The sequence below is a fragment of the Aplidium turbinatum genome, chromosome 9 (genome assembly GCF_918807975.1).
Source record: "Aplidium turbinatum chromosome 9, kaAplTurb1.1, whole genome shotgun sequence".
Taxonomy (NCBI): domain Eukaryota; kingdom Metazoa; phylum Chordata; class Ascidiacea; order Aplousobranchia; family Polyclinidae; genus Aplidium; species Aplidium turbinatum.
Genome location: NC_137480.1, coordinates 27,136,899 through 27,149,476, shown reverse-complemented (window position 1 = coordinate 27,149,476; position 12,578 = coordinate 27,136,899). Strand labels below are relative to the sequence as shown.

General features: G+C 36.7%; 1 protein-coding gene across 3 annotated transcripts; it reads left to right on the top strand.

Moving 5' to 3' along the window:
* The first annotated feature begins 5,313 nt into the window (after positions 1-5,313).
* LOC145777269 (uncharacterized) lies at positions 5,314-11,887 on the top strand. 3 transcript variants are annotated; one of them, XM_082588613.1, is made up of 4 exons: positions 5,314-5,411; positions 6,719-7,484; positions 9,206-9,367; positions 11,181-11,887. In XM_082588613.1, exons 2-4 carry the CDS (start codon positions 7,337-7,339, stop codon positions 11,363-11,365), a joined length of 495 nt encoding a protein of 164 aa, XP_082444739.1. In that variant the 5' UTR covers positions 5,314-5,411; positions 6,719-7,336; the 3' UTR covers positions 11,366-11,887. The 3 variants fall into 3 exon arrangements, with proteins under 3 accessions (XP_082444739.1, XP_082444740.1, XP_082444738.1); XM_082588614.1 differs by lacking the exon at positions 5,314-5,411 and adding an exon at positions 9,924-10,115 and having other exon boundaries at positions 6,327-7,484; XM_082588612.1 differs by lacking the exon at positions 5,314-5,411 and having other exon boundaries at positions 6,327-7,484.
* The last annotated feature ends 691 nt before the right edge of the window (positions 11,888-12,578 follow it).

The window sequence follows — 12,578 nt, the reverse complement described above, 5'->3', positions numbered from 1 at the left end:
AAGCAAAAAAATTTGAAATTTCGATGCCAGGCACACAATTTTTCAATTTTTTGTTTCGTTGCAGTTGATTTCTTGCCTATAATTGCTTTATCATAACACAAATACGTTTCTACTAAACTGAATTTACAAAAAAAATATATAAGAAAAATAGAATAATCTATAAAACAATTCAACAATTTCAAATATCAAGCTCAAGGAGGGTTTTAACCGTTTACAAATTTGATTGATTTTATTTAGATCTGTTTATTATGTCTAATTGTTCGGTTGTTGTATTCTAAAATCTAAATGAATGAATCTTGTATAACTTTTCATTCTCAATAATATTAAGAAACCAGAACAAAGGTAGACACAAGCTTCTATTTTATCGCTCAGATAAGAACGATAAAGTTGGAAATAAAGTTTCACAACTGAAACCAGCCATCAATAGCTAGGTTGGTTTAAGTCAGAAGTCAGTCTTTAAAACTGCCAAAGCTCTACAGCAATTGCAGATTGCAAGCTTCGCATTCAACATATGCGATAGTTATTTGTTACATTATTTCTTTTATGTCCAATTTTTCACGTAAAAAAAACAAACAAATTGAGTGATTTTTGACGTAAGTCCGAACATATTTTTCTTGACGCTCTCTGCATTGTAAGATCCATCAGCGCTTCAGGCTCCTTTCAAGCACACAACGAAAAACAAATTACTATGATCTTGAAATGAAAGAAGACAAAAGATTTTTTTGTTGAACCAAACTTTGGTTTAAAAACGTTTCAATGCAACACTAAACTTGTTTATGCTCGGTCACAGTGCTTCCCAACCTTTTTCAGTTTGTGACCCACTTTTAATGCAAGTTTTATTGCGCGACCCACAATGAGTTATGACATCTTCATTATGGCATCTTTACTACTGGCGTACGTACTGAAATAATTAATGCGACACAACACATCTAATTGTTACATATTTCTTACATTGTTGCATAATTGTTACGTAATGATGTTTGTTTTTGTTTGTCGTATCCAGGCTTACACCCGGTGGTTGAAGATTTAGATTAAGTGGACGGGAAGGCAAGGAAGCCAATCTTCGTGTCCACCTTCAGGCATGCCTTTAAGTGTCCTGCCAAAGACACAGCCGCATGCTCTTGAGCGGTGTCAAACCAGTGCCCTTTCGATTGCCGTTCCAGGGTTCTCACCACTCGGCTATGCAGCCGACGTAACGTAATGATAATGCAATAATTTCCCGATCTAATAGAAAACAGGGTGCACAATTTATGAAAATAGAAAGTCAACAAATGAAGTGAAGATAAAAGTAGCGTACTAGCGTTGGCGAAGGCGCAGTACTGTTCAAGACCAAACTGCGGCTTGTGAGATCCATAGTAATGTCAGTATTTTTTAAAAAATTTTAACATTCAGTAACATTAAGAAATGCTTCGCGACCCACCAATGGGTCGCGACCCACCGGTAGGGAAGCACGTACTGTGCTAGGAGCTGTCTAGTGAACTGACTATGTCACCTAGATGTATAAAAATTGAAGTTCAAACAATAATACTATTAATACTACAAAAAGTGCTCAATGCCAATCAAAAAAGCCAAGCAGAGCAAAATACATCAAATATAGTTATTCAAATAGAATCATTCTATCAAAAAGGGTCGCAAACTGTCCCAGTGGGTGGGGTAAACGTTGATAACTTTTTTCATACTTTGGATTGATGATCAGCATTGATTAAACACAGAACCAATAAACTAAAGCCATATTTGAGAAGGTCTGGCCGCATGTAACACCTGACGGCATATATACGACATCACTATGTATACGATGTAACATTAGTCTCTGGTATGGCTTACCAAGTAAACATTGATTGTTGGACCAATGATTGGTTAACTTTACAAATGCTTTAGAGTTTCACAATCAATTATTGCTGCGCATGCTTTGTTTAGCCTACTGTTTTTGCATTATTCAGCATGTATTCTTACAATGTAACATCTATCATAGCTAAAGGCTTCTTTCCACGAAGAGGTCGTTTTGTTCGGTATGTTTTTCTGTTGAAAATTCTACAATATTATATATATCTGGAAAGAGTATCAAAATTGCAACAATAATATGGCACTTAAATAGATGAAAAAGGTTTCTGTAAAAAAAAATGCCAAAGAAATTCAAACGTTTTTTACATTTTTTTTTAAAGTGCCCCTGACAGGTTGGATCCAAGTATAGTAACTTTTTAAAGCATTTCCTAGCGCAGAATTACACTTAGCGAACTTTTTAATCTTAACCTCGTAGCTCGACTGGTTAGGGCGTAATTTAATCAAACGACTGATCCGCAGCGCCACCACAGGCGAAACTCTATATTTCACTGCTCTGGGACGACTTTGGTGGTATTACGTCATCCTAAGTGGGCGTCGTTAGCAACGGATGAAACAAACGTTTCCTAGATGTAATTAGTGGATCACAGTTTGGTCGGAGTTGGTACAAGCGGTTGCTTATTTCAAAGATTTATTGTTTTTTTGCAGTTTAATAAAACTGTACTGGATACGTTCCTACAAAACCTAAAATATACTTTAAGTGAAAAATGAAGAAATCGTACGAATCATCATTCATATTTAATTCATCATCATTCATCACTATTCATAAATAAATAAAAGTTCTCATAAAGTTCTCTCTCATAAAGTGCCTTCAGTTGGCCATTGAAATCCGGTGTAACGGCGATCTGGATCTGGAAAATTGTTTCGGATTGGCCAAACAATGCATGAAGGCAGCACAATCCGATTGCTGCTTTCGAGAACATCACCCTGTAGTACGGTATCCACTCCAACACATGCCAGTAGGCAACTAACCGATACTGTCTACACGGAAATAAAATTATTTCTTTTAGTGTGCATTCTTTAGCGTTTAGGGTATTTTTAGCCTAATGTAACATCCTTACTGTTTTGCTAGGTCTCCGTTTTCTCCTTTCGGTTTATTGGTTTTTCTCCAGTTCTTCCTGCTCCTCATAAAAAAGTCCTCAGAACTGCAGGATGTAAGTGTGCCTCAAAATCGGTCAAATTTGTAACACAATTAGAGGCGTCCTTCTTTAAAAGTTCTTTCGTCTGTGGCACTTCATTGCAACATGCACATTCATTGGGCTGGAGGGGCATAGACTGGCACTTGTGGCAAATGCACCTCCTAGAGTAAAAGAAGTGACTGCTGCACTGCAGTCAATATGCTCTCTGCAATTGTCAAGTTTTGTACCACTAAACATTAACAAGGTGGCAGGGTCGTCATAGAACAACTTCACACTTCAGTAGGTTACTTCACACACAAGAACCTACTGGAATAAACATTAGAGAATGAACAATCTTATCACTCTTTTACTGACGATCTATTTACTAACTACTTTTTAGACAAACATTTCAATAACTTTTTTTCTTTACTACTCCCTTGTTCATTTTTAATTCATTTCTAATATAAAATTTTCATTATGACATCATTATTGAAATGTATTTTTACTTTTAACCCATCGTTGCTATGCCAATGTGATTGCATCTCAACATTCTTAGAATTTAGTTCTGTTTAAATTAGCGGTTCAGTTTGTTTGCATCTCAACATTCTTTGAATTAGCAGTTCAGTTTGTTTTCATTCCTTGCTATCACGATAATAAATAGTGTAGGCTATGTCATCGTTAGAAGTCAGACAAATCAGACAAATGATAGGAGCTACAATACGTAGAAACTAGTTGTATAGTTAAAAGTTCTCTTTAATTACAATTTTAATAGATTTGAATATTTACATGTTGATTATCATCTTATTTTCTGATGTATTGACCTAAAGTCTTACAGTTATGTATAATATTTGATCTTTTGTATTCTTTTACTATATTACCTACTTTTTTAACACTTTCATTAAATTTTATAATCATCTTAATAGTATATCATTCTTTATTATTGTTGCAGATTACACTGATGAAGCCACATTTGTGTGGCGAAAGCTCTGTATTTAAATAAACCGATTCTTCTGATTTGGCGTGATATTGTTTACTTTATTTAAAATGTTTAGTCACACCGCGCATCCCAGTGGATCATCAGTTGAATTATTGGAAAATTTGATGAAAAGTTTAAGAATTTTGTTTTGGAACTTGAAGAAAACTTTGACCATTTTTTTCTCAGCACCTTGTTTAGTGGGAAAGCGTGAAAAGAAAGCACACGGTCTTTGTCACTGACACTGTCACATAAACAGCAATTTGTAGGCATTGCCTCAACCATAAATTAAAGATACTGTTTGTGAGATACTGTTGTTACACTGCAAATGGCTATAGCCAGATTAGGACAAATAAAAAAGTATGAAAATTGTAGCCCTATGAAACTGCAATTTCAATTGAATTGAGATGCTGTTTGATAAAAATAAACTTAACCTGTTTGATCGAAACCTGATAGTAATAATAAGTTCACTTTCTCATTTCGGTAATTCCTAATCTGCACATGCTTTAGACCAACAGAGCTCTACACATTCACGTTTTGCATTAGCCGTACTATACCTTACCAAGTCACAACAGAAAGAGAATGGGTTGGCATTTTTACAAGCAGATTTCTAATAAACCACGAACCAATCAGAAGCTACGCTGTTCATGACGTCATCAAGGTTACGTCTAGAAAGAGTAAAGGAAAAAGGGAAATTCTAGCTAAATTAAATCAATGCTTTGCCATCGGTTGACTTGGCGCATTGGGTTAGGGCGGTAGTAGTCATTACATTGACGTGGGTTTGATTCCCACCTCTCCTATAGCTCTTTTTTCTTCTGTAATTACTAATGAATTAACAAAGTTCAAAGTAATAATTACATGTAATTCTTTGCCTGAATGCTGGAATGGTCACAATTGGACAGATAACGTAGCATCTCATTGGATCGTGGTTGGATTGGACAGAAGTCCATGGATTGGATATCTGCATGTTAAAGTGCCTTCCGAGAGAATCTATCCTTCCCGCTTACGGTGACGTCACAGCGGTGTTGCCGTTTTTATTTTCGCAATTGAATGAGTGCCGGAATTGCTGTCGAAAGTGAACGAAAGTTTACAAGCGTGTAACTTAGTAGCCTGTTGATATTTTTTACGATTTGCTGGTCAAGGAAGTTTGTTAGAGTCATCTTTTTAGTATCTGAGGTAAATTTAGCGAATTTATTTACCTGTCAGAAGCACTTTAAGTTTTACCACCAGTAAACAATTTAAATAAGTCTCAAAGGAGAACTTAATATTACTCCTAACTTTTTGCTGGCATGGTCGCCATCCCTCATCATGACTGTAATGATGAGAGATTTTTTTCCACAGGTCTATATTTAGACAATAAATGAATTTTGAATTTATGTACTGAAAAAACTTGATGTAATAATTGTGGCCTCTGTTTGGCTGAAAAGCTGGCGATTCTAAAGGCCGATTGTGGCCACCTTCTGAACAAGCGTTTGGAACTGGTGGGTAGGCTAAATGTGTAGTAGTAGCAGTAGTAGTAGTCCAGTTTTAATCCGGTGATGTCCCCGTTACCGAGGGTGGCCGGATTCACCTCCAAATGCCGCAATCGCCTTCACACCCTGCCTCCACATCGATCTGTCTAATGCATCCTCTCTTGTTAAGCCCACTTTGCTGCTTTCTTCCTCAACTTGCCTTTTCCACGTTTTCTTGGGTCTTCCTTGTTTTCTACGACCCTCCACTCGCAACTCCAGCGCTCTTCTCAAAACATTATCTTCATCCCTCCTCAAAACATGCCCATACCACCTCACTCCATTCTCTTTCGCCAACTTATCAACATTCTCATTCAACCTAAGCAAGTTCATAAGTTCTTCAGTATTCCTTTTGTCCATCAGCTTCACACCACACATTGCTCTCACCATCGCTCTCTCAGTTCTTCTTAAAATCGCCAATTCGTTTTCTCGTCAGCACCATGTCTCACTTCCGTACAGCATTGTAGATCTCACACAACTAGTATAAATGTCGTCATAGAAACAAATTTAAACTCAAGTACTTAAAGTAAAATAAATTCCTTTTGATTTTTACAGGTCATAAATTTAAAAATAGATTTCATTTGATTTTCAGAGGTTTTTAAAAATAAATTTTATTTTATTTGTTCAGGTTACTACAGGTTACTTCATCGTTATTGCATTTTGCTTCTTTGTGATGTCACAGGTGTTGGCATCAATTTGCTTGGTTTCAATCTGAGCATTCTAATTGAGGCTTTGTGGTAACGGATGGAGGTAGCCCTTTGTAATTCTGATGTTCTTTTGCAGATTGGATTATGGTTATAATATTTAATATCTTTTCAGGAATTACCAATTTATTGCTTTTGCATGTTTTTCAGTACCTTCTGATGATCCATTTAGGTGAAACCGGCTATCAAGGGTTTAGATAGGAATAACTATATTTGATATATTTAAAACAATAAAAACTATTAATACAGTACTACAAAAAGTGCTTGATGCTAAGCAAAAAGGCAAAGCAGAGCGAATTAAATCAAATATAGTTATTACTATCTGAATCCTTAACAGCCTGTTTCACCTAACGGATCATCAGAAGGTCTTATTCAAATAGAATTCTATTTGAATAAGACCTTTCCTCCCACTATTCTATTTGAATAAGACCTTCTGATGATCCGTTAGATGAAACAGGCTGCTGTTAAGGATTCAGATAGTAATGACTATATTTGATTTGATATATTTATATATATTTTTTAGTTTTAAATCAAATATAGTTATTACTATCTGAAGCCTTTACAAATTGTTTTTAGTTTTGCGTGCAACTACACAGAAATAGCAAAAATCCTCTCAGAGATGACTTCTCCAGTATAATATATTGATTATGCCTGCAAAATTTCACGCCATTCTGGCAAGAAATAAATGAGTTGTTGAAAACATCAAAAAATGACTTTCGAAGAAAACAGCATTTGAAAAACACCCATTAAAACACAAGCTACATTACTCACATTTATCACTGTAAGTTGACACACAAAGGCATTAATTAGAGTCAAATTTTACAATATTCAGAACCCTGATGAAATTTACTGCTTTTTAGGTACAAAAATTTGTTTTGATGAAAAATTATTTCTATCAGGAGTAACCCCTTAAATGAAGTAGATGGGAAGGCAAGGAAGCCAATCGTGTCCACGTTCAGGCATACAATTAAGTGTCCTGCCAAAGGCACAGCTACAGGGTCTTGAGTGATATCGAACCGGGACCCTTTCTAACGCCATACCAGTGCTCTCAGCACTCGGTCAAGCAGCTTATCACTAAAAGTATCGACTTAGGTCGAAAATTAAATTTCTTAGAGACTTTTGTAACTAACTGCCACAACGTTAATTAGACTCTTCACAGAACAGTTTGTGACAATTGTGTTAAAGTGAATCGTGATGGATTCCAAACAGACTGCTGCCATTGTTCTTTCCTTTCTGGCATTCCTACTTGCGCTGATCGGTACCTTCGCTCCTGGATGGTTTAGAGGAAGCGGTGATTTCCGAGGATTCTTTGGAGTCTGCTTAAGTGGCAAATGTGAATCAAGTAAGACGATATGAAATGAAAGCGAACTAAATGTCTTTGATTTGATGCCTTCAATGGCGGTTTGACCTAAACAGTTGAATTTTTACTTTGTCAGATAATGCTTAAATATTATCACTTGTATCTTTAGTATGAGTTTGCAGTGTTAAAGAATAGGTTGATATAAAAAAAATTGTATGTTTGACTTGAAATATCAAGTGAAATATCAATATGAAATATCAATATCAACAAAATATCAATATCCAGACATACATTGTTTGCCATGTTTGCATGCAAACAACTAAATTCATAGACAACATTCGAAGAAAGAGCAAAGAGAGTTAGTAGGCGACTTCAATTGAAAATGCGATTTAAACGTTTTATATACAGGATAAATGTCACACGAATTTTTTTTTACAAGTTCAGTTAGATTTTTTTGAAAACCTTGTTGAATTTTTTCCTAAAAGGGTATACTAATAACATAACTAAAATCCACTTCTTCAGACGTGTCTTTAGGTTCATCCGTCATGGAAGTGTTTAAAACTTTATTGAAAAAATGAGAAGGATATCCATTTAAATAAAACATGTTTTTCAATTACTTGATTTCGTTCTGAAACAACTAATCGTCAGAACACACTAAACGAGCACGAGATAACAGACACAAGATTAAACCAGATTTCTCCTTGTCAGGGCACAGAGCGTTATAATTTAAAAGCAAGCCAGTGTCAATAGGTTTCGCTAAATCCACGTATCAAAAGAATTGTGTTTAGTTTCTATTTCAACATCTAGAAAAGCGATGGTATCATTGGATTTTTCAATGGTAAACTTGACATTTTTATGTTGCGAGTTTAACAGGTTTAAAATTTTTGGACACGACTCATCATCATCAAAAATGGCAAAAATATCGTCGACATAACGTAAATACAGTTTGGGAGAAAAATCATGATAAACTTTAAATATTTTACTTTTACTTTTTCTTACTTTTCTTCTGTGTGTGTTCTAATTGTTGTTCCATGCTTGTGCTTTTTTTTCGGTCTACAGTATGTCTATCGTTCAACAAAACGAAATCTCTACCAAAGCTTCTTCGCAACCAAAGCACACCAATCTATCCAAGTCGCAAAAAAAGCAGACAAACTCTTGATCATTTTATTTTAGACTGTTCATGGACTGCACTGCCCGGTGGTTTCAACACAGTTCATCAAGGCGGGATCATGTTTAAAAATTGACTAAAAGACAACGAGCTTCAAGTGTAAAAACGCCAAAAGAGACTGCCACTAACTTATTGCTAATGAGAAATTGTGCTTGGTTAGAAGCAAATTTTTTTTTCTTTTGAGTCTTTGAGCCGGAGATGGCACGATGTAATCATTCCAATTTGTCGATGCTCGTTTTTTGCCTAATGTTTACAAAAAGAAAAAAAAAAATGGATCAATAAATTAGCATAGATCAACATCAACAATATACCAACAATAGATCAACATTTCTCAAGAGCTGCTTCTAGTGCATTGTTTTCATATCATGGTCTATGAATTGTTAATTGTTACATTATCACTCCACATTATGTTAGACAAGTAATTTGTCTTTGAAGAAGTCAATAGATGTTTGATTGGCGCAGTAAATACTAACTGTCATTTGCAACATCTTGTGACGCATTTGCTTATTAACATAAGAAGAACGTATCATAATTTTAAATTTTTTTCATGGTTTTAAAATTTATTCCTATTCAAATCTGTATGTTTTCTTTCCAGCAAGTGATTTTTTAAACGCAACAAGTGGAACAAAAGCCAGCGCCGCTTTCATGATCATTGGGACTTTTGTTCTTCTTGCTGGATTCATCCTCATCTTGTTGGGAGCAAAGAATTCAGATTTCTCCAAGCTTAAAAATGGAGGAATAGTCACGGTGATTGGAGGTAGCCAAAAAATGAAAAAGCTCACTTCCTTCCGTTTTTTGGAATTGTGTGCAATGTTTCTGTTTGTGAACATCTTTCTAAACTTGATGCCCCCCCCCTTGAGCGATTAACCACAAAAATAAAAGCGACGTCATAAAGAAATAGTTTAAAACGATCAAGCTTCAATTCTAATTATCAAAAAAGGAATGTTGTTAAATTTTGTGACTGTATTTTTTCCAAACATAAAGTTGTGTAGAAGAATTTTTTGAACTCGAAATAAATATTTACATTCCGCCCTGGTAGCTCACATCAAGTAACGCTGGTTCGATTCTCGGGGTGAGTGCTTGAGCAACAAAGACTGCTTTCCATTCAACGGCATTTAGATGGAATAATTCACTGACAACTACACTTCAACCACAATTGGAAACTTCACTCTGTCAAACGTGGTGATAGAGCCTCGGTCAATGGTTCGAAGCCTCTACAAGTAGCCTATGCTAAACTTACCAGGAATAATCCATCAAAAGCTTTTTCAGTCTAAGGATAAAGATTTTCTCAATCAATCAATGTTATGTTTAAGGATTTGCAGTCCTTATTGGAGTAGCTGTCTTTGCTGGGATCTTTCCTAGGGCTTCTTTCAGCTTCAGTTTTGGGTTTGCCTGGGTGTCTGCATTCTTCGGGATTGCTGGTGGGGCTCTCGCCATCATGACAGCCAAGGAATAAAAGTGACGATTGTGATGTCATAGTGTGTCATAAGAAAGATAAATTTAAGGTAGCTGATCTAAACTATATTATATTTAATCCCTAACCAGACAGCAAATCAGTCGTTTTTTACATTGACTCAACGTCTGCAGACGTAGAATCAATGTAAAAAATGTTTATTTGTTATCTGGGCAATATATTTGGACTTATAAAGTTGTTTCAAATTATTTCATATTTTACGTCGAAGCATCTGAAGTAGATTGAAACAATTAAAAATATTCTAGATTTTAAGAGTTTGGTAAACTGTTGTGTTAGCTCCAAACATATGTTTGTATTGTGCAAATCAGCGAGTGCGCAAAGAATAGCGATAGACATTATGTGTTTCAGCCATTGGTCTGGCCTCGGTAGCATTGCCGAGGTCAGAGACCACCTCGTCCGCCACTTATGCTAGCGCTCGATGGCCACATTGGTGATTGGACGTCTCATGGCTAACCTGGCGATACAGAATATGACAACACAATGCTCGCTGCTACCAGTGGCGTAGCCAGAAAAAATTTTTGGGGGGGGCCAAATATTTGATGAATTGAAGAGAGCGACAAAATGTTTGATTTAAGACATCCTCACCTGATGTGCAGTGGCGCATCCTGGTGGGTTAAGCAAGAGAAGCAATAAAGCTGGTGGGGGTTAGAGCGTGCCGAAGGCACGCGTATTCTAGGGGGGTCCGGGGGCATGCTCCCCCGGAAAATTTTTGCAAAATTACACTTAAATAATGGATTATAACGCTTTCTGGAAACACTTTCAGGGTAATATTTGTATGAAACTTATTAGCAGATAAACAGCTATTAACTTATTAAAGGTAGCTCTTATCTACACACAAACGGGCAAAAACCGGCTAAAATTAGAGAACACAAAAAACTCAGCTACACAAAAACCCTACAGAGTAAGCGATTCTGAAATTGCTTCCACAGATTAGTTAAAATAAGCGTAAATCGCGTAAACTTTGCACGATTTACGATTTGCAAAATTTGTTGGTGTCTTTCTGTGTGTCTAAAACAAGTCCTGGGGGGGTGTTAATAGCCAGATGTCTTGGAAAACAATATAAATTTATACAAATTATATTATATTTTCAACAAAGGGTTCAACTTCGGAATCCAAACTTTGAAAATTTGGGGGGGGGGCCATGGCCCCGTTCGCCCCCCCTGGCTACGCCTATGGCTGCTACTACACTTTGGTGCTGACACCCAAGAGCTGACTCTCGTTTTCTACTTGTTCGGTGTTTGGATCTACCAACCAGACACCTATGAACTGCGCCTGACATAAACTGAAGAAATTGACGAAGATCTCTGCAAGCAAACTTGATGGAATTTATTTGTTGAGAAGTAAAGGAAAATACATTTCTTCCATTAATTTGTATGCGCTGGGTCAGTGCACTAGAAAAAGAACAATTACAATGCAAAGTTTTACGCGTACCATACCAAACAGCAATATCCGTCATTTTACATTGATTCAACGTCTGCAGACGGGATTTGTTGTCTGTGATTGTTGTTTTCGCTAATTTATTTTGAAATGAAGCAAAAAAATGAAGAAGCTTAAGAAATGAAGTTGCTTAAGACGTGGGCCTCCTCAAGCCGCTGGCTACTCACGCGGCGCTGGTTCGACTCTCGGGGTGTGCGCTTGAGCAGCGCATTCAGGACATTCAGGACTGCTCTCCATTCATCGGCACCTAGTGAATGGAATAATTCCCCGGCAACAATCGGAAAACTTCACTCTGCCAATCTCGGTGACTTTTTAGTTCGTCAAGCCCAAATATCATTCGACCGCCAGTTGGCGCAAGCTACCACATGTACCTGATCAAGCGTTTGTGTCAATATTTCCTCAGATTTCCAACTCAACATGAAAAGAAATGAACTTAGTTTCAAAAAAACGCGGTTTATTATTTAAGCCTCTACTACTTTATAAGGTCATATAGCATTACAAAAGTCCGCCTCGATCTGCCCTAAATCCTCTCTTTGACTATCTGCTGGATCTGTCCTTGTTGATCACCCCAGCCACTCAAAGTATTGAGATGTTCTGGAATTAAATTCCAAGATCCAATCGTTTCAGATTAAGTTGTGGCTTCGCAAGATGGTAACGGCCACAAGGTGTCGCCCACAAGGTGCCGCCAAAATGAGAGTTGAGCAAAAATGGTGACGTCATAAAACAAATTCGCGCCTGTTAACAATTACGTGACCTTTTGCATGGAATATTTCCCGCGAGAACCCATCAGGAAACAAAAAGTTGGAAGCGATGAACAAGTGAAGAAGATTTTGCGTTGCTTTATTGCTTCTTCACATGTGTTTGGGCAGAATATAAAAGAAACATTATTCGCTCACAAAAAGCAATATCGGGATGCTGCAATGATGAATCACTGACAGTTTTGTTTCATCATTGTGGAAGCGAGACGTCATTTAGGGCGTGCCGAGCGCAGAGAGAAACCTCGAAGGTAAAAAGCGGAACTTGCGAGAAATATTTCACGAGGGAGATTCCTCATGTT